General features: G+C 48.1%; 1 protein-coding gene across 1 annotated transcript in view; it reads left to right on the plus strand.

Moving 5' to 3' along the window:
* LOC135905035 (uncharacterized) overlaps positions 1 to 22551 on the plus strand; it is a 161479-nt gene that overhangs the window by 85795 nt on the left and 53133 nt on the right. The window contains exon 11 of the mRNA XM_065436038.1: positions 14193 to 14370. Coding sequence (XP_065292110.1) covers positions 14193 to 14370 — 178 coding nt within the window. The remainder of the gene's footprint in view (positions 1 to 14192; positions 14371 to 22551) is intronic.

A 22551-nucleotide genomic window follows, 5' to 3' on the forward strand; every position in this document is an offset into this window, starting at 1 on the left:
ATTTTGCAAAGCAAAGAATAACTGATAAATCTATTTCTACTGAGAAAAAAGGAACAGCACATGAACTGTGAATCAGTATAGGGTAATACATAACAAGAAAGACTGCATAATACAATTAACATAATCTACAGCATAGTCCTAGATACACTGCAACTCCAACATAATAGTATGACAATACATGATAATAAAAATAAGTTATGCATACAAGTGACACAGTGGAGAAAAATATTTCAATATATGAAATGAAAAGTAATCTAGAACAAGAAGCGTGTACGAGTATTTAAGTTTAGCTGTTTTACTGGAGCAGGTAATTTTTGAGTGCAATTTGATTCTTTTGTTTCTTTTGCTCATCATTTGCTCATCGATGGTCGAAATGTCAGTGCACGAGCAGACACTGGTGCTGATTGCTCAATTATTATGGGAAAAATGGCGAGCCTTCTCAAGAACCTTAATTTGCATTGGACTGGAACGCAAGTCGACACAGCTGGCGGAAGCGTTGTCGCACCACTTGGAGAGATCACTGTTAGAATTCGAATTCGAAGTTTACGTTTCTCGCTAGCTGCATTGTTCTGCGGGAATGTTCCCGTGATTGAACATTTGGAACGTATTTGCTCCGGGATTATGGTGTCATCATCGACCTCAAGAAGCGTTCCATCACTTTCTCGCCGAGGAAAGCTGTGACACAAGATGACGCCTGCCGCCGTAGAGCCGGTCTTCGCGTTCCCAACGACAGCACCACGACCCCACCTCGTTCCAGTGTTACACCTGAGATGGTATCTGAAAGGGACGCGCCACGGTGACGTCCTCGCAGATAGTAACATTTCCCTTTTGCTGAGCCCAGTCATTGTAAGGCACGAGGCATCGGTCACCTTCGGGATGGGCGGAGCTGAGGTATTGCTTACAAATTTTACCAGTGAGCATCGACACTTATTTCGAGGCACTGCCATCGCCTACGCTGAAGCCTTGGCAGACGTCGTTGAGTGTTTTGCATATGAAGAACCCGGCATTGATGAAGCCTCACTCGAAGACATTGACATAAATAACGAGTGGCTTGAGAAGGAAAAGGAGGCACTGCGGCTACTATTATTTGAATTAAGGCATGCTTTGCTTGTTCGGCTAAAGCTAGTCAAGCGCCAATTGCGCAACATAAAATTATCACTAACGATGACGCGCGTCATATGCATCAGCAATGGTACGGCGTCTCGCAGAAAGAATGCGAGGCAATTAAAGCACAAGCAAAGGAGGTGCTTGACGATGGCGTCAAACAGCCTTCAAGCAGTCCATGGACATTAACGGCCTTACTCGTCAAGAAGTATGGCACTCTTCGCTTCAGAAATTACAGAAAGCTGTACAACAGGAAAAAAGAGACGTTTATCCGCTGCCGCGCATTGATGGCTCTCTTCAACCAGCTACGACGAGCAAGATATTTTTCATTTCGTGAATAAAACGTGGCTGTTGGCAGAATGCGGTGGATTCGTGGGACCATGCAAAAACTTCCTTTATCGCACCGGACGGTCTTTACGAGTTTCGGGTGCATCCTTTCATTCTGTGCAATGCTCCAGGAACTTTCTAACAGATTTTTGGACACTGTAGTGGACAACTTGAAGTGGCAAAGTTGCCTCTTCTACCTAGATGACGTAGTAGATTTTTCATCCAGCTTTTCCAAGCATCTTATCCGACTACGGCAAGTACTCGAGGCAATACGATCGGTTAACCTTAGACTGAAGCTACAAAAGTGCCAGTTCGGCTACCAAGAGCTGAAGCTCCTCGTTCGTGTCATGAGCGCAAAAGGCATCCGTTACAATCCCTAGAAAACTGCCACTGTGGCCGCTTTTCCAACTCCTACCGGTGAGACAAGTGCTGGGCCTGTGCGCGTACTACCGGCACTTCATCAGTAATTTTTGAAAGATTGCCGAACCACTTACTCACACGGCAAGAAACGATATGCCGCACATTTGGAACTCTGAAGAAGAAGGTTTCACCAAGCTGCGACGCCACCGGGCGTCACTGCCCGTTCTTGGATACTTTGATGAAGAGGCCGAGACTGAAATTAATACAGACACTGATAACATTGGTCGGGGGCGCGGTACGCGCGCAATGGCAGGATGGCGTTTAAAGAGTGATCACTTTCGTCAAGTCGGACTCTATCGCGCCCAGAGTGCAACAACACCACTAAGGTGCAAGAGAGAGACAGAAAGGGAAGGAAAGACTGGGAGGTTAGCCAGTGTAAATGGGAGATTAGCCAGTGTAAGGCAGCGTCATCCGCTCTGTGATTTCCAGGAATTCCGCAGTGACCCGATATCCACTGGTAGGTGATGTGCCCCTTGTCGATTGCGTGATGGTGGAGTAGTCGGATGTCTGCGATTAATTGCACATTAGTTCCGTGGTTGAAGACTGACAGCAGACATTGCAGAGCTGCCTTTGAATCACGTAAGACAGACCTAGAATGTGGTGATTTGGGACCAATAAACTCCAGAGCAGCACAGATAGCTGCGAGTTCTGCAACGGTCGATGATGTAACGTGAGACGTCTTGAATTTGATGGTGACAGATTGAGCGGGAATAACCACTGCTCCAGCTTTTAGAGAAGACAGAACCATCCGGGTAAATGTGTGTGGGTGCGTTCTATGTGCTTGTCATGTAATAATGAAAGTACTGTTTGTTTGAGAGCGAAAGATGACATCTCCGTTTTCTTTTTGATGCCGGGAATGACAAGGGCCTGGAGTGGAAGCACGTACCACAGTGGTAGAGATGGTCGTGCTGCAGGTGTGAAGTTTGACGGTGAAGTTCCATGGTTGGCGGCACTAATTCTGCTAAATGCTGAAGGAGGTCGAGGTGCAGGAAATGAGGCGAGATGATGCGATGGAAGTCGGGCGAACTGCCTGATGTGCAGTCTTAAAGAGTCGACTCGAATATACGTATTGATGGGGTGGTCTTGCGCGATGACTATTGTTGCTGCCGTGGATGCACATCTGGGAAGGCCAAGACAAATTCACAGAGCTTGAGCTTGCACAGACTGGAGTGCTCGGAGGTTGCTCTTACCGGTCCCATCCAGTACAGATAAGCTGTAGCGTAGTAAACCCAGGAAACGTGCGTTATAGAGTTGGAGCATCGCACTCAGACACACCCCATGACTTTCCCGTAAGAAAAATCTGAGCACGTGCGTTATCATGACTAGTTTCCCTTTTAGGTAGGAGACATGAGGACTCCAAGAGAGGTCTCGATCTATTATCACTCCGAGAAAGCAGTAGGTCTTCTCCCAGGCATTAGGCTGTCCATTCATTCTAACAACGTACCGTCTCATTGCTTTGTGAGTGACAACGACCATAGAGCACTTCTTGGAGGACACCTCCAGACCTCGTGCTCGAAGATAACTTGATCCTAATGTTGCCGCTTCTTGGAGTCTGGCGTGCACCTGTGGACGCGTCGCTCCTGATGACCAAATGCATATATCGTCTGCATATATCGACACATGGACGGATTGTGGAAGGGTATGAACCAGGTCGATGAGCACGAGGTTAAATAGAGTGGGGCTCAAGAGTCCGCCTTGTGGTACTCCATGGTAGGTGTTGTGTTGTGATGTCGCACCATCCTCTGTTTGCACAAAGAATGACCTGTCCTTCAAGTAGTTGAATATCCATCGAAAGACAAGGCCACCGAGGCCGACATCGCCTAAGGTGTCCAGGGTAGCGCGATGGGTTACGCTGTCATAAGCGCCTTTACCGTCCAGGAACGTCGACGCTGATCGCATCCGTAGGCTTTTTTCGTGCTGAATTGGCGAGACAAGATATATGACGTTGTCAAGAGAAGAGCGTCTGCGTCAGAAGCCTGCAATAGCGTCATGGTATATCTTGTAGTGTTCTCTATACCACTCAAGACACGTCAGCACCATCCACTCCATCACGTTTCCTAGACAACTGTCCAGAGCAATGGGGCGATAAGACGCCACGTCCAGGGGTTATTTACCTGGTTTGAGCATAGGCACAAAGCGGCTAGATTTCCATGCAGCAGGAATCACTCCTTCACGCCATGAATTTTTGTACACCTCTAGAAGAGCATGCCGGGCTGTTTCGCTGTGGTTGCCAAGAGCTGCGTATGTCACCCCGTCCAGCCCAGGCGATGAGGAACGTCTGCACACTGCCAACGCCACTTGCAACTCGTCGATGGAAAACATATTTTCCATAAGAGAATCCCGCGAGATTGGAACGTCAAGAGGCTCATGTACATACGTGGAACGAGGATGGTAGACCAGCTACCTTCAAACAGGAATCCTTCGCTACGTCCATCTCTCGGCGACCTTGACACAGAGCGAGGCATATGAAGGGGTGGCGTTGTTGTGGTGATGTTCGAATACCCTGTACCGTTCTCCATATACGTGATAGGGGTTTATGTGGATCAAGGGAATCACAAAAAGCCTTCCATCTAGTGCATGAAGTTCATCCAACGCTGGATCTTCTTCTGTATTCGTCTCGCCTCCCTTAGGTTGCAGATGAACTTGGTGCGGCTGTACCTTCGTGCCGCGGGACGGCGAATTTCTCGAAGCCGCTCCAATTTTGCTTCGAAGTGAGAAAATTTAGGAAGAGTCCTAAAAAATCGTGTGGCTTCTCGAGCAGCGTCAATAATGAACTCCTCGATGTTGCCAGGCGGACAATGCTGGATCTTTTGGCAATTCTTCTCCATGAGCAACGTGTATTTTGGCCAGTCGATGCGTTGAAGAACTGTGGTAGAGTGTGACTTGCGTATGCCGTCGATTTTAACATATGTTGGAACGTGGTCACTACCATGTTTTTCGTTGTCCGGAAACCATTTCATATTGCCACTGAGGCATCTTGAAACAAAAGTTAAGTCCAGGCTGCTGCTCTATGTCAATCCCCGCAGCAAAGGTGCGACTGCCATCATTTAGGCAGCAGAGTTCATGGCCCGACGCGTGCCTCGCGTGCCTCGCGTCGTATGGGCCCTGACGAAGTTTTGACTTTACCTTTACGGCCGCCCATTCAAGGTCGTGACTGGCTGGGAAAGTTAAGGGATTTGTCTCCTTGGCTGGTACAGTGGAGCCCAGAATACGACTTGAACTTCGTGTACGATTCCTGGAGCACACACGCAGGCACCGACACGTCGCGCGCGCCCGTCGAACCTGCCGACCGTGACATTGAGGACGACAGCGCTTCATGGGGCAGTGAGCATGATAGCTTTGTTCATACAACAGCGCACAGACGGATTACGAACCATGATCGAACATCTAGAAAGCCGCAACGCATCTCTGCCACGGCATATAGCTCGCAGACTGTCGTCCCTTTGTTTACGACAGGGCGTTTTCTAAAAAGGAATCTGCTGCCAGCAACAAAAGCTAACCTTTGTTCACGCCAGCAGAGCTTCGTCAACGAAATTCTGTTCGCCTGCCACGACGACCATCTCTCTGGCCATCGAGGCTACACCGGAACCGTGGCTAGAGTGCGAAAATCGTACTATAAGCTGAAACTCGCCACTGGGGTTGAACGGTATGTCCAAGCCTTTCGTGAGCAGACATAGGCGCCCTCACCAGGACCTTCCTAACTCTCATCTGCCCTCCACCCCTCCCCCGTTGTGAGATGAGGGTGCGGTGCGATAGGGCGAACGTTGTGAGGTGAGGGAGCGTGCGCAGATGATGTCAGGTTAAACAAGGAAAAGGCAATTTGTATTGTTGAATTACCAAAAGCTGATTCAGATCGTGTGCGTGGAGGGTTTAAAGCCTGAAGTTTTGAAGTGCGCTGGCAGGAGGTTTAGCGCAGATGTCCGTTGAAGCGCACATTTACCTCACCAAAGTCATAAATGGCTGTTCATGTTAGCTGACGCTAATCTGATTGAAAGGTGTAGCCACTGAAAGCTGTCACGATATAGGAGCGACGGCGACTTTCTGTCATCGTTCCGAGATTTCTTTTTTTCACTGAGCATCACTGCTCAGCGCACCCATTTATCCGAAGTAAACACCCTGGAATTTACCTTTTCTTGCTCTAATCGGCAAAAATTTAGTTTGAAGATTTTCGGGCACTGATAGCGTTTGCTGACGTATGAACTAAAGTAAACATGAAACTGAAGAAAAATTGCTTAAATATTAAACTGCCTTACTTCGCCGTTTGACTTCCCTGTTAAAAAACTGGCTTTATGCTAGTTAAAAATAAAAGCTGTACTAGCTCCGCAGTATTTGCGCACAGCTTAACATTTAGGTTTAGCTATACGCATGGGCGGCACCCTGATTCTCACTAAGACCGAGACTCATAATTCTGTGTCCGAGTGAACTCGGCAGTGTAAAATTTTGGTGATTCTGAATCCGAGTGGGCCCTGAGTAGAAATATATTTTCTGAGTCCGAGTGAGCTCTGTTTACTTTGCCGGCGGAAACACGTATAAGAAAAATACAGCTGAATTCGCGGCTGAGAGGCATTGTGATATATATGGATACGTCACACGAGTGCAGGTTCGCCCGAATGGCGAAGCATGGACTGCCATAGCAAATTAGTGCATGGACAGCTATACGAAGCAAAGATAGAAGGTTTGTTGGCCCTATGAACTTGTAGACATAGACATACTAACTAAATTAACAAGCATGTTCTAACGTACGCACAAGCGCACATGAACACATCTCACTCGATGACCGGGAGAACATGCTCTCGAAACGCTGGAGGGAGGAAGCGCGGCCGCAGCAGCGTGAGAATTGCCCTTGGCAGTGCCACTTGCACCAACGCGAACCAAGCCGCAAAAACACAGCGCACGGCGGACTCTGTACCCGTCGCAGATGACTTTCAAGATACAGTGGCCCGGGCGGGCAGGTGCGGCCGCCGGGGCCGCCCGGAGTAGAATGCGCCCCTTCTCCCTACCCACCACTCGGAGCGGAAGATGGCGCCCTTCCTCCACGCTTTCCTCCCTTGCGTTACGTCGCTTTCACTCGCGTATGCAGGATGCGCCGCGCAGCTACGACTCTTTGGTACTCAGACTATGTACAGAATCGGACGGCGACGGCATAAATGCGTCTGGAGTGTCCATATCACCCTTCATCTCTATCTACCGCAATAAAAATGACGAAGCAAGGGAATACGCGGCTCTGCGCCGCAATTGTGATTTACCCGTCCATTTCGCGGACACGCGCGCCTCCACTTTTACCCACGTCTTTCGCTGAGCACTGGTAGAGAATGTCGGCCGCCCCGTGGCGTTCCGACCTTTCCGACTACCGGCGCCTTTCTTCTACTGCCCCACTCCATGCATTCCCTAAGCTTGACATTAAGCTGGCTTGGAAGGGGAGTGGGGAAGGATCGCTGCGAAGCGCGAAGCATCCGGGCACTTGCGAGTATAGTGCATGCCGTGTAAGTATCCCTTTTCTCTCTTGCGGCCAAGGTCAAGCAAGGCGCGCTGTGGGCTGCGTTGTTGCGAGAAGAGAGCAGGTTGGACGCTGTCAGAAGTTTTCCAGTTTAGCAGTTTTCGAGAGCGCAGTTACCATTCCCGTTCAGCGTTCCTGCGAACCCTCCCCTGTTATGCTTGGGGGCTCGAGACTCCTAGCGGAAGCACTGGTGGCTGCCGTTCAGCGTGACTTGACATCATGGCACTGCTAATTCGGTGGTCGTGCTGCGAAGCTACGCTTGTGGCATTGCCTGTGTTGAATGGTACGACTGCTGCCTCTGTGGAGCAACCGATCATTCCAAGTGCTCAGTGTCCAGAGTAATCTTCGCGAAGAATGACGTGACACGCACTTTCAGCATTGCTGAAGTAGGCTACATTAATTGTTCCTTGTTCACGATTTGTTGCAACTGCTGTAATGTGTCCATCATTATATTATTTTGGATGCGAGGACCCATTGCAGTCTAGGACTTTGGGACCTCCTTCTGTGTATTAACGTCCTGTTATCTTTCTAATAATCCTAATAACACCAATTTTGATTGTGATTCTGAATCGTAGTTTGGTTAAACGTTGCCGATGTAGCTTTCTCGCACACAGTTGCTGTTTTGACGGACGGAAAATGCAAATAGCAGGGAGCATGATGCCGAGTAGATAGCCTTGGCAATGAGGATAGCAATAGGGGCTTGTTGGTACGGCATATTGTATTGGGACTCGCCGAGGCCTACACGTGCCAGGGGTGTATAAGATCGGCTGTCCGGCGGACAGCCAATTTTTATTCGAACACCCCTGGCATGCTTCGGCCTCCGCGGCCACAACCCACGGGCCGCCCTGCTTCCAGCTTTGACCCCCCCGCTACCGCTTGGGTGCCCCGGAGATCCTACGCCGCCTGTTTCAATGTAACCTCAGGTGCTCTCCTGAGGCATCCGTCGGCCGGTTACATGTTCCCTCGTGGAGCATTGCTTGTAAAGAAATTCGATCTATTGTCGCGAAAAAAAAAGCGACCCGATACTACAGCACCCGATAAAGCGACCCTATACAATAGAGCACCAGCCAAAACCTTGCTCCTGCAGACACACCGATCATCAAATGGGACATCCGTGCCCACTGCCTCACCGCGCGGGCAGCCTACGGCTGAGGGCAAACAAACTCGACCGCTATCCGCAAATTCCAGCATGTCTAAGCGACAAACGCACAAAACGCGCGCTAAGAAACATCGTCCGTAGTGCCTAGGAAGAACTTCAGTTTGGCCTAGTTTGATTTGCCTAGGAAGAGTCATATATGCAAGGAGCAAAAGCTCCCAGATTTTCTCTCTCGCATCCGCTCCTATCGCACCTGAGCACAAACGGCTGGCCATCCCTCAAATGAACATCTCGAGTGCGTTGACTTGTCCTGCGTGCGGCCATCAGCCGTTTGATGGGCGCGCAGGCGTACGTTCTTCTGTCCAGGCTTGTTCATTATTGCAATGCATCCGCCAACCTTGAGTTCCCTGCGGCCGTGGAGCACCCAGATAAGATGTCTGTGCTTTCATTCCGCGCGCTCAGTGCATAAAAATTATTGCTTCCTCATGACGTGCTAAGAACCTATTTCCCATGAACCTTTTCTTTATATTTTTATGACTATGCTTCAAGATAACCACGTGACGCTCCCTTTGAGATATTTTCAATCCTGCGTGCTTGATGCTCGCATTCAGAGCGATTGACAGCAAATATGGTTGTTGATATGGTTGTCAGTAGCGTGACTGCTCGCATTCAGAGCGATTGACAGCAAATATGGTTGTTGATATGGTTGTCAGTAGCGTGACTGCTGGAATTGCGCACCTGCGCTTATGGGCCATCTATGGTGTTATAGACGAAACTATGGTTGATTTTGTGGACCTAACGGAACTTAAGAAATTCTCAGCACGAAGTGTTATGTCTGAGACCTCGAAAAAGCATTACAATGAGCTGGACTTGCTTAAATTCAATAGTAAATCGCCGCTAAGTGACATTACTTATTACAATTCCAGCAGGAAAAACCTTTGTTTATGAGGCAAGCTTTCATTTAGTGCAGTGCTAGAAAGAGAGGACCCTGATTTATCTCGGACTGTCAGAAATGCACCAGTGCAACAGAAACAAAAGCGTGTGCGGACCACACGCATGCATATACCAATAAGAATTTGCATATTCTTCATAGAAGTTTTTGACACACTTTGTCTTTAGGCGAAACGTACTGCGTGATGGTACCCAATCGTTCATCATTACAGACCGAGGAACGGCATTTACGGCAAGACTCAGCGAAAACACACGAGTGAAATGCCCTTTCGTATAATCATATCAAAACAGGGAATGCACATTTCGCTTCCTTTCTCGCTTCAAGTTTACGTAAAATTGTTACAGGTTGACGACCCTTTCCTAAATTAACCATTATTCACAGATTATCGAGTACATGTCCCAGCTTACACATCGTTCCGTACAAAGCCATATCTGTCGGTATACAGGGCGTATACTACTCTATCCCACATCATGATTTTATGGGCCTTGTCGGAGAAGCTGTCTGGAAAATTAAACAGTGCTTGCCCTAGCCATTTCTCCTTTAGTCTTTCCTGTCGGCCACGCTATGCACATCGTAATGGATTAACAACTAGCCAAGGCTCATTGAAGACATTTTCCAATTCAGTTTCACGTTGCATGGAAAGACGACCGCTTATCTCCCGCGGACAAACGACCTGACCGAAAGGCTGAACAAAGCGATGACTGACATACTACGTAGACGTGCAGCACAAAACATGCAAGGAGGTAGTTCCGCTTTCCTCCGCTTTCATTTCCATTTATTCATCACGTATTTAATTCATTTAAGAACTACAAGTAATTTCGTCTATTCTGTCCTTAGTGTCATTGTCTGATGGCTTCCTACGATATGACTAATAAAAATCGAGCCCCTCGGTTTCATTTCCTCTCGTTCATGGCATAGAGAAGGTCTCGAATCCCGCATCAGGTAGCATGTGTGGGTTTAGTGAGCAGTTGCCTTCACGCAAAAAAGTTTACGTAGGCGTGACACTTACGGCAGAAAGGATGTTCCACATCGGCCGCCGAGCCCTTGAGTGGTGGCACTGGCTAACACTCTTAGGATTATTTCTAATTACTTCAGCAAGCTCATGGGAAAACGGTGCCTCCATAGCCCAGCTCCTAAGAGCATCGCACATATACCGCGAACTCACCGTTGGGTTCGTATCCCCCCTGCGGCCAATAGTTTTATGGCGATAGCAATTATATGCACACTAAACTCGCATTTCTGCCGTTGCCGTCGCTGTGAGGTTTTGTATGAGTGAAAGCGTGTGAGGGTGAGCTGGCGAACGCGGTTCGGTCTCGCGTGCGCGAGCGAGGAATGCGGCCCGGATGCGTGCCCTCTGCTGCGGCGCGCGAGGCAGGGGAGTGAGGCGAAGGAGGAGGGGCGTTCGTCTACGGCGGCGGCTACGGTGCGTCGTTGTTCTCCTCGCCCGCCACTCCATGCAGAGCCACACACGTCCAGAAAAAGTTGCATTGTCGGCATTTTGAGCATTCTGAAGCTCCACGGCGGGTACTGGGAACTTCCACGTATATTTTCCAGGTGGCTTTGGCAGAGCGGAGACAACAGTGGCGTCTACTACGGCGTTGGCCGCGCGATCGCTACGGCATCCGCCAAAGCGTCTACTACGGCGTTGACCACGCGAATCGTGGACGCCGTAGCGACGCATTGCCGGCGCTCGTGTGTCTTGAAAGCGATCTGGGACGTGGCTCAAGTGTGCGCCGGTGTGGGCCTCATCTTCAAAGCGATCTGCGATGTTGGCAGAGTGCGCGTAGTGCCCGGAGCTTCGCATGCGCTGTGATTTCGATGTTTCATTCGCGCTGAAGCGAGACGAGCATGATGTTCAATTCGCTTGCCGCTGCCACGATTCCTCTCTCCAGATTTTACACAGCGAGCTTCCGCGCTCATCGAACGAATTGTATTCATCTTTACTTGTGCGCGCGTGACACCGTGCTGGTTAACTTACTTAACACAAGAGCGACTGAACAAGGACGTAGAAAGAAGCAGACACACAAAGACAGCGCTGTCACTGCGTGTTTCTTTTTACGTCCTCGTTGAGTCACGCTTACACATTATATCATTGTTAATTTAGTTAGTAAGCGAATATTTACAAGTTGATATGGACGATAAAACTACTATTCTTACTTCGTACAGCTATCTACTAATCTTTTATCGCAATCGGCACTTCGCCTTTCAGGCGGAACTGTGAATTTTTTTTTATTTCTTACGATATCTTACAACATGCCTAATAAACATCGAACCCCTCCGTGCAACACACACACACACACACACACACACACACACACACACACACACACACACACACACACACACACACACACTTATGTACAGTCAATATTAGTAACGGCAAAAAAACGCAGCAGCAAAGCTGTCAATAGCGTAAATAAATTTTTATTGGACGAACCCGTGCTCACAAAAGCAAATTATACAGAACACAACGATAGCGGCGAGCACAGTCGGCGATCATCGAAAACCTCATCTATCGGTCAAGCGCGTCGGCTTTTATACACGAGTCCTCGAAGTTCCCAGAGTAATCACTGTTGCTCGTGTGTGTTCCAAAAAGTACTACACAATTCGCGTCACGCATCCAATCAGATTGCACAAGCTTCGGTAACAACAGACAACGCATAGAACCATCGATAACATTCCAGTTCCACTCATGAAGGCGGTATCTTGTGCTGAACCATAACTTTAAGTTGTTGGTGGGTAAATCACAGGCCCCGAAAAAAGGATAAACAAGTACTCGTGTCACTGCCTCTCCCTTATGCAGCATCGTCCCAAGGCTAAAAACACGAGCGAAAGAAACTAAACACATGCATTGAAAAGAAATTACAAACAAACAAAGAAACAAAGTCCCAGAGTTAGCCTAGGTAGAAAGGCTTAAGGCGCACAACATGGACTATTTCAGGCCATGAGCGGCGCCGCTGCGATTGCGAAATGCCGTCTGGCACGACCTCATAGTCAAATGCGCCAATACGCCGCATGATCTTGTAGGGCCCGAAATGGCGTCGCAAAAGCCTCGTCGCCGTATTGGGGTCCAAAGCCAAACACAGGTGATGGGCTGGTACTCGATGTAGCGTCGTCTAAGATTGTAGTGTCAGCTGTCGGTCCTCTGCTGGTTCTTGATCCGTAGGCGGGCGAGCTTTCGGTCTTCTTCGGCGCGCTAGAGATAGGTGACGACGTCGAGATTCTCTTCGACGCAGGCGTGCGGCAGCATGGCGTCGAGAGTCGTCGTCGGGTTCATGCTGTAAACTAGCTTCAATGGCGCGATCCGCGTTGTTTCTTGCACCGCCGTGTTGTAAGCGAAGGTTACGTATGGCAGGACGGTGTCCCAGGTCTTTTGTTCGACGTGCGCACCAGCGATTACTCTGGCAGCTTCGATGACTCGTGCATAAAAGCTGACGCTCTTGACCGGCAGATCAGATTTTCGACGACCGCCGACTGTGTTCGCCGCTATCGTTGTGCTTTGAGTGTAATTTGCTTTTTGTTGGGTTAGCCTGGGCCCACAAAAGCAAGTTACTCTCAAAGCACAACGATAGAAGCGAACACAGTCGGCAATCGTGGAAAATCTCATGTGCCGGTCGAGCGCGTCGGCTTTTATACACAAGCCGTCGAAGGTTCCAAAGTAATCGCTGGAGCCCGTGTGTCCTCCAGAAAGTTCTACACCATTCGCGTGGCGCATACAATCAGATTACACAAGCTTCGGTGACAACAGACAACGCATAGAACATTCGATAACATTCCAGTAAGTTCCAATCATGGAGGGGGCGTATTGTACTGAGCCATAACTTTTAAGATAGTGGGTGAAATGTAGTACCCGAGCAAAGGACAAACAAGTACACGTGTCAATATATTCATAATTGAAAACTTGATGCACTTCTTCTAAAAAAACTTTTTATTGCCGACATTCCTGCCGGGGACCAAACTGAGAATGATCTTGTGAAAGGTTGTTCTCTTGCTGAAAGTCTACAATAATTGTGACCCTGGTCCACTCCGCACCACCGTCCGTCGCACTTTGCTCTCGAAGAGGCACAGTGGGGGTCGAGCGAGCTGAACAGCACTTTGCAATGTTTTGAACGTTTAAATACTAGATAATTTCGATGCAACACTAACGCATTTCGCTCGCATTTACCAAATAGGCACGATTTTTTTTCGGTTTCGGTATCTAAAATGTCAGATTTTCTGGTTCATCCGAATGTACCTAAAGGTAATAATTTTGTATGGATGCTACTTTTTATGTACGGCGTCTCAAACTATACGGTGTCGAAAACGTCGTTGCAATTTGCCTTCAAAGATCTGTACTGGTGTATCAACCGCTTTGTAATTAAATACCTGCCGTGGTTGCTTAGTGGATATCCTGTGGGGATGCTGCTGCCTGTGACAGGGATGGAATCCTTGCCACGGTGACCGCATTCCTATGGAGGCTTAATGCGAACACACTGGTGTAGTTAGATTTGAGTGGGCGTTAAAGATGCCCAGGTGGTATAAGTTTACGAAGTCTCCCACTACTGCTGCCTCATAATCAGATCGTGGTTTCGACACGTAAACCCCTATAATGTATTTTTCTTTTGTCATTATATCTCAACTCGAGCCGGTCATCGTTGGCACAGCTCACTCTTGCGTTCCTTATCCCAATCACCGTAGTTTTCTGTAGTTGTTTTCATTTGTTCGTTGTTCAGAATGCTTGAACGAACTCTTGGCGCTCTCCGGTTCATCGCGGAGAAAACGATCCAAAGCGTTAAACCGGTGTTTGTTCGTTGCAGGAGTTACAGTTTGATCGGAAGGCTTGTATATAGAAACTCGATTAGCCACCATACTGGTGCCTCCAAGTACATTGATGATTTTTGGAAAGACCGCATCTATCACTACGGCATGATCGACATCACTCCATACAAGGGCATGACTGAAGACAGACTGCTGACTTCCGTTAAGGTCTTCAAGGTAAGAGCTCCAGGGATCCCCAAGGAAACGTCTTCAAGTTATTTTATTTCCCTTTATTTTATTTTGTTACAAAGTCTGGGCAGAGAAAATGCGAGGCAAAAGCTAAATCTTATGAGCTTTACAGAAGCGTTTCGTCCGCATGCTCTCCTGCAAGTGAAAAATCCTTAATAAAATTCCACGTACCAAAGCAAGTGCCATCAAAGTGCAATGAATTACAAGCATTTATAGAGACAAATGACTAAGACCCGTACAAGTATTATCTACCGCCTTGAAGACAATACAGACAAAATCTACAGGAGATGTGGGTTGTCCCTTTTCACAACCAGGTTTGATTAAAAACAACCTATTTATTTGTTGAAACATGCACAAAAAAGAACTTAAATCGTCAACATATGCAAAGAACGCCATCTGCTTCCCTGTGGTGCCAGTATGCCTGTTGCCAGACAAGTTTTTCGGAATTAACATTCCGCCATTCTGTTACTGGACTGTTCTCAGTTCATGAAACACCGTCGTAAAGGTGCGTCGGTCTTTTTGTCGTACGTTTGCTGGGTCTCGGAGCAATGGTGTGATGGTTGTTGAACTCTCCATCGCAGTTGGAAGCGTTGTGAGACTGACAACTGTATCCATCCCATCGGTTTAAATGGCTACTATGTGCTGTGCTCGAATGAGCTCCTTTCATTCCACTGATATCGGTGAGTGTAAGTGTCCAATCGGAGCTCCTCAGGCACTTTTAGTATTCCCCTCAACTTCCTTTTGGTTTTTGTTGGGTCACCTATATTCAGAGGTAACCTTCGCGCCCCTACCACATTGCGAACATTGAGATTCTCCCCAGCTAAGTGTCTTTTATCACAGTACTACTTTGATTAGTAAAGTCTGCAGTCGGGCTAGTTGGTACATGACTAGAAATGGTTTTAGGCACAAACTAAGACACAGACTAAGAATGTATATTCTTATTCCTTGTCTTATTTCCCGCCTAAACTATTTGTATGTACTGGTTAGATCTTTCTTGTCATGTCATGTTATTTCGAGCTGCTTCTTGTAGCTGCTTCGGGCAAACACTCTCAACATCCGCATTTTCCGCCTTGAACCATCTAATGGAACAGTCATGCATTCTGCGTTGATACCTCTTCAGGACTTTGAGTGGGATTGTTTCAGTACACGCATTTTATGCTGTTTTAAGTTAGCTGTCAATAGCCCTGATAGGCAGGTCCCAAACCTTGGGAGCTGCATCCTAATTCTTTGCAATAGTGATTCGTACCAGTGTGTTCGGTTCACTCGTTCTAAATTACTACTTGGGCTTGAGTGATGGGGGACGTTCAATGTGTAAATTACCCCTTTCTCAAGACTTTCTTTTAAAGCTCTGGAACAATAAACATGACCCACGGTAGGAAATTATTCGTTTGCGTAGGCCAAATTCGCCAACGAACACTTGAAGGCATCGCGCCGTACTTTTACTGGACGTGTGAGGCACTGAATTAAACCATACAAACTTGGTCAGATTCTCCACCAATACTACGACGCACTGTTTTCTTTTTGAACCTTTTCACAAATGAGCCAACTGGGTTGATGTGCACAATTTGAAAATATTTTTTCTGGTAGTATTGGGCGACATATTCCAGGTTTCTCCCCTTCTGGCACTTGGTTAGCAAACACTCAAAACAACTCTGCATATACTGGTGCGTATTGCACCTCATCCCTCGAAGTTTAATAGTTCCCTGACTTTCGTTGCAGTTCTATCAGTGCAAAAATGTCCTTGCTAATCATGAAATTTCCCACTGAGCGTTTTTCGCATGCTTGCGGGTATCCGAAAACGAAGTCGCCCGTTGTCTTTGTGGAGTAAACGGCGCTTCTAAGTTTACTAGGCACTAATGACTGACCCTACTTAATATTTGTTCATTCTGTTATTCTGTTTCCGGAATATTATATGTGGCGATAAAGTGAGAGAATATAGTCACCTGCCAAGATGTGACATGCGGTGCTGCTTCGTTCGCTACATGGGTCAAAAGTGGCCATCCTTCGGCTTCTTTCGCAGTGGTGGAAGGGTGTGGTAGCAACGATTTGCTAAACAGTCGCCGGCGTGGTCGATGTGGTCATCTGAGAACAACATGAGCAACGACGGTAAGAAAACGGATGATTATTTGCCAGGTGCACCGGCAATCGCACCAGATCCCGTGCTCGCAGCAGCTAACCTCAGGGCTGCGCTACACTAACACTCGACTTCAGCAACCTAGGCCCGTGGAAAGAATGGCTTGTCCAGTTCGAAGACTACCTGTACGCTTCGGACCTGTACGCGGCTGATGAAAAAGTTCGTGTTCGCACACTGCTGTGCACAATGGGTCCGCAGGCAAAGGAAGCCCACAACTCGCTGCACGTCTCGGATGAGCAAATGGCGGATTTCAAGCAAGTCACCCGCAAGCTCAACTCTTACTTCGTTCAACCGGCAAAAGAGCTGTATGAGAACTCAGGGTTTCACTGGCGGGTGCAGCAACCCGGCGAGCAGGTGGACGGTTTCTAACCGCACTTTGGGGCACTGCCCGACTATGTAACTACCCTTTCAAGGAAGTCGAGGAAAGACTAGTACGCGGCCGTTTCATTGTCGGCTCGCTTGACAGCAAGCTCAAGCTATCCAAAAAGCTGTTCGGGTGCACAAAGCTCCGTCTCGAAGAAGCATTTCCAAGTGAGTTAGCAGGAGGACGCGGGAAGGAGCGCCGGGGGAGTCCCTGCGTCATTCAGAATCACAATCAATTGATTCATGGCAATAAATGTAGATAATTACATCATAAGTATATATCGAATGAGGTCCCATAGAAAATGAAATGGGACCTCCTTATTGAGGCGTCTTCGTCAATATGTGTGAACGCTGCAAAACCGAAGATGAGTCGCCATGACAAACGTCTCCCCCTGTAGTCAAAGTTTCGTCCCCTCCAGGCTCAGGAGGTGGGTGTAATTTTTGTGGCAGGGCGTCCCACCCAAGAACAGAATACCCAGCCTAACGTTCTCTCTGCAACAAGCGCGGCAAAAAGGGCAACTTCGTCGCAGTGTGCCATTCTTCAGCTGCGGCTATAGGGCTGAACTCGCTCGATTATCTCAACCTGCCCCGGGCCAAGTATGGTGACATGAAAGTAAATGTGGCACTGCTCAAGTTCAAGGTCGATAGTGGCGAGGAAGCTTATTTTGTACTAATCACGTTCTCTGTATTCCTGCGCGTCTAAATCCTCAAGGCGAGCTAACGGGCCCTAGAGGGCAGCTGTTGGTGGTTTTGAGTGCTTTCTGGGCTACCTTCCATTGGAGAAACCAAATGGCAGGGCAGTAAATGGGCGTGGTGCGTTCGCAAACAGTGCCTCTGCTGGGTTTTTCGGACAATCAAGCTCTTAAAAGTCGTCACATTCGTAGAATCCATGACTCTTGGCGAGGAGTCCACCGCTGAAGGCCTCGTTCAAGAGCTGTTTGGAGGTGGCAGCATGCTAGAGGAGCCGTAGGAGATCCGCATAGAGCCAGAGGCCGTCCCATTTTCCTTAAGCACACCAAGGATGCCCATTCCGTTTCGCTGTGTCGTAAAATCCGAGCTTGACAAGTTGGAGACACAAGGCATAATTAGGTGCATCCCGAAGCCGACACAATGGCGCGCTGGCCTGGTGGTGATGCGGAAAGACTTGTAGCTGCCACATATGTGTGGGCTTGACCAAATTGCAGAAGTACGACCATCAGGAACGACACGTACAGCTGACGATTGAGCAAGTTCTGGGACTGATCGGAGCAGCGAAGGCCTTTTCAAAGCTGGACACAACGTCTTGTATTCACCAGGTCATGCTGGCGGAATGCAGTCAGGAACTCACCACGTTTATAACATCTTTCAGCATGTACTGTTTTTGCCACCGACCTTTCGGCATTACGTCTGCACCAGATTACTTTCAGCGCCGGGTGCCACGCACTTTGGAGAAGCAGCAAAGCGCAGTTAACTTAATAATTGTTTTTCTGGTGTTTGGCCACAACCGAAAAGAGCACGACAGAAGGCTCCGCATGATTTTGGACCGATTATGCGGCATACAGCTTACCCTAATTAATGAAAACTGGAAGTTCGGTGTGTCAAACGTCAAATGCCTGAATGTTGTGGTCTCTGCAGTTGGCACCTCGCCAGACCCAGCTAAAATTGACGCTGTTCAGAAGATGAAACCACCTGTGGATGTCGGAGGTGTCTGAACCTTCATGGGAACGGTAAATTAGATCGCAGGATACTTGCCACTTTTATCGGACACATTGGCGCAATTCAAGAACTTCTGTGCAAGTGGAGAGCTTGGTCGTAGAAGCCACCTCAGCAAGCAGCCTTCGAAAAAGTAAAGAGGACGTTTTTTTCGGAAACGCACATGGCCTGCTATCACCCAATTCTCCCAACAGTGGTCTACGCTGATGGAGGCTCTTTTGGGCTCGGAGCCGCCCTGATGCAAAATCGTCCAATGGGCGAAAAACAGCCTGTGGCACTTGCTTTGCACTCACTTGCAAAGTGTGAGCAGAGGTACACCAAGGCGGGAAAGGAGGCCTTAGCTGTCACCTAGACTGTGTAGAACTTTGACGAATTTCTGTGAGGCTTCTAATTCGTCGTTGAAACAGACCATCAGCCGCTAAACACGTTTCTGGGGAGCTGGAGGTGGATCTACTACCACCTAAGATACCGCGCCTGCTATTTAAGCTGATGCGTTATCAGTTAAAAGTATTGCACGTTCCGAGTAAGCTGTTAGGTACTGCCGATACATTGTCAATCACTCCGCTTTCCTCTTCGGACGCTACAATTGCTTCCATTGAAAGTTACACGCAAGTGGTCATGGAAGCGGTGGACGAGAGCACGCCCGTTGACTTGGAAAAAATGAGAAGGCATCAAGCATTTGATGGCATATGCTCTACCTTCGTCAACTTCTAGAAGAACGGCTGGCCGTCGAAGACAAGACTACCTGTTAACTTGGGAGCACACTGGAAACACCGCAGTGAACTTTCGGCTGCCGACTCGCTTCTACTGAAAGGGGGTCGACTGGTTGTTCCTGCAGCCTTTCAAGTGGGAGTCTTACAACTTATTCACGATGGTCGTCTCAGAGTGGCTGGGCCAGAGCTCGCGACTCGGTATGGTGGCCTGGAATAAGCTGCAGAATCATGAAAGCGGTTGAAAGCTGCGAACAATTCACAACTGTGAGACAGTAGAGTCCGGAACCCATGATCCGACGGCTACTCCGGAGCCGCGTTGGCGACTCCCAGAGCTCATATGGCAACAAGTGGGGACAGACATCTTCCTTTTTGAAGGTCAGGATTCGCTATTAGTAGTTGACTGCATTCGCAGTATACGGAAGTGCTGACTCTGTGCGAAACGTGAAGCAAAACAGTCATTACTGCATTACACAGCATTATGGTTCACTTTTGAGCGCCTGAAATTCTTCGGAATGACAACGGAGCACATGTTTCGTCTAAATATTCTGCGGACTTCGTATCAACGTATCGACGTATGGCTTTATTCATCGCACGAGTAGCCCTGCTTTTTCTAGGTCAAATGGGGTAGTGCAACGAGCAGTGCAAGCGGTGAAGAACTGTGGAAGCAGAACGTCGATCGTCACTTGATTCTGCTGTTGTACAGGGACACTCCCATCTCAATAGGGTTCAGTCCAGCTCAGCTTTTAATGGGTCGGCGCCTGCACAGCCCTTTGCAAAAAGTTCGTTACCTTCTAACTCCGAAACTGCCTGACCACAGGGTCTTCAAAGACGGTGACCAAGCTGCTAGGCGCAGGCATACCACGATCTACAGCCCTCGTCAATGTGCTCGGCCGCTAACGGCTCAACAACCTGGTTAGAAGGCCTGGCTGACAGATGGCCGATGTGCCACTTAGGTGCTAAGTCGTGTTTAGCGTCCGCAACGCTACGTGGTGGGAACTCCGAACAGTGCGATTTAGTAGAAGCATCGTCTGCTTGCTCCCTCTTCTGGTCATATTGGTTAACCTGGTTCTTGGACGCCATCACCAGTGCCGCAGACATCGGAGATGACTGAAAATGCGGAAGAAATCTCGCGTGCTGAGCCTGGTGGTGTCGTTTCTTCGGAGGCTCCCTGCAAAATTGTCTCTTCCTTGTCAGACGCAGTGCACACCGACACTCTACGTCTCTCTCCTCCGTACACTCGATTGCGATGACACATTTTTACGCCAAAGACACTATGCCTGTAATAAGCTTGTAGTTAGTCCACCTTTCCTAGCTTTTAACCGTACTATCGCCACTAACGACTGTACCTACTCATCCTTTGTCCATTTTGTTATTATTTTGGCTGAAATAAAGTATACGAAAATAAAGTGAGCGGGCGGTATTCGCCCGCCAGGATATGACATGCGGTGTTGCTTCATTTACTATGGTCTTCTTAATGTAATAGCTTACCGTCCTATAGCTGCAGGTCGTTCACTTTGGACATCTTCTTTTCTTTATCCTGGCTTCCTGAGTGTCTACGCGAGGTGTGGCAACTCTCAATCAGAGAAAACACGGGGAAAGCGGGAGGTAGAGATTTCAGACGATCAGCAAAACGAGAACAAGGTAAAAGCGGGGAGCCAACGTTTAGGCAAGCCTTGAAAAGGACAAGTACACTTGTAGAAACTTTGGCTCCCGCTTTTACCTTGTTCTCGTGCTGCTCAGCTCTCTATCAGGCCTCTCAGGAACCAAAACTTGTCCTCCTGAGCTTAGGCTTGGACGTACTTTTACCCTCGTTGAAACGACATTGTCAAGTGTGCCCCTTGAAGCTCCCGCGGATTCTCGACTTAAGTAGTACGTATGTGCTATTTTATCACCTGCGTGGTGTCTCACTTCGAAGTGATGTTCCTAAAGTATATAAAGTCACCTCGCTATGTATATTTTCAAAACATTATCAGTATTCAGGTACATATAGCTCAGCAGTCTTAAACAAATGGACTTACCAAGAGCGAATTGGCGAAGTCTCTATGCTGCAGACCATTGCTATGAACTCTAACTTGCCACCGCGATAGTTCTTCAGACATCAAGGGCGTGTTTACTGATACAAAACACCGCGTACCAATGCCGTGACTTATATTGCTGTAAAATCATTCCTGTAAATCCATCCTTGTTCACATCCCTATGCTGCTTTGTAGTGACAGAAAGATTGCATGAATAAATGTGGGGGACTTTGCCGATTCTAAAGACTTCTTGCTTTTCCGCTTCCCGTCTAATTTCGCACCTTTTTTGTGACATGGTTAAGGGGCTTGTCTTTTCTGGGTAGTGCAGAATGAATCGCCTGTAAAATTTTGTCATGCCGAGAAACTGCTTAATGCCATGAGCATCTGTTAGGGCGCTCGCTTAAAGAAAAGCTTCTTGCTTTTTCCTCAAAGCTGCAAGTAGCCTTTCACAATCCCGAAACCCAAATAGTTGAGCTCGTCAGTTCCAAACACACTTCGACAGCTCAAGGAGATCTAACATATCGTTCCAGTGCCGGGCCGGTATCAACAATTCATCCATAAAGCACACTGGTACTGTGTTCCATATAGAGCCCAAGACCACGTTCATAAGTAACTGAAAAGCAGTTGTAACATTTCCTAGCCCGACAACTGTACGCTTAAGCGGTCCAGTTTCATCAGGAGTGATGCATGTAATTATCCCCTTAGATTTCTCACTCAGTGGAATTTCGAAGTAGCCATTTGCATAGTATAACAGTTATAACATTTTTGCACCCGAGAGTCGTTGTCGCTGGTCATGAGTTGCTGGCAGTTCAAGGTGTTCTGGCAGTCCGGCTCGACAGTCTACCACATGTTTTTCTCTATTTTCTCTCTATGAACCTTAACATCATTCATACTCAGGTTCACATCAGGCACCTTTACTTCGTTCGTACGTGGGTACTGAGTACGTCGCCATGTACTCACTGGAAGCAGAATCTTCTGAATATACAGTTTATGAAGCTGGTGGCACCAAGTCCTTTCTCTTTATGCTGGCTATGTAAAGCTGACACTTCTACCACTCCAGCGACGCCGGGACACGGGGTCGCCGCTGCTGAAAATGCGCTTCACATTCGCATCGGAAAGTTATATTTGCAGCCGCATACAGAACAGAGACAACCCGTTGACCTGGCGTCATCTGACACTACAGCAATTGCAGACGAGGCGCGCTAGAATCGCAGTAAGTCAGAATGACGTCGCTACTAGTCCAAGCTGTCGC

This window comes from Dermacentor albipictus, chromosome 6 (assembly GCF_038994185.2).
Source record: "Dermacentor albipictus isolate Rhodes 1998 colony chromosome 6, USDA_Dalb.pri_finalv2, whole genome shotgun sequence".
NCBI classification, from domain to species: domain Eukaryota; kingdom Metazoa; phylum Arthropoda; class Arachnida; order Ixodida; family Ixodidae; genus Dermacentor; species Dermacentor albipictus.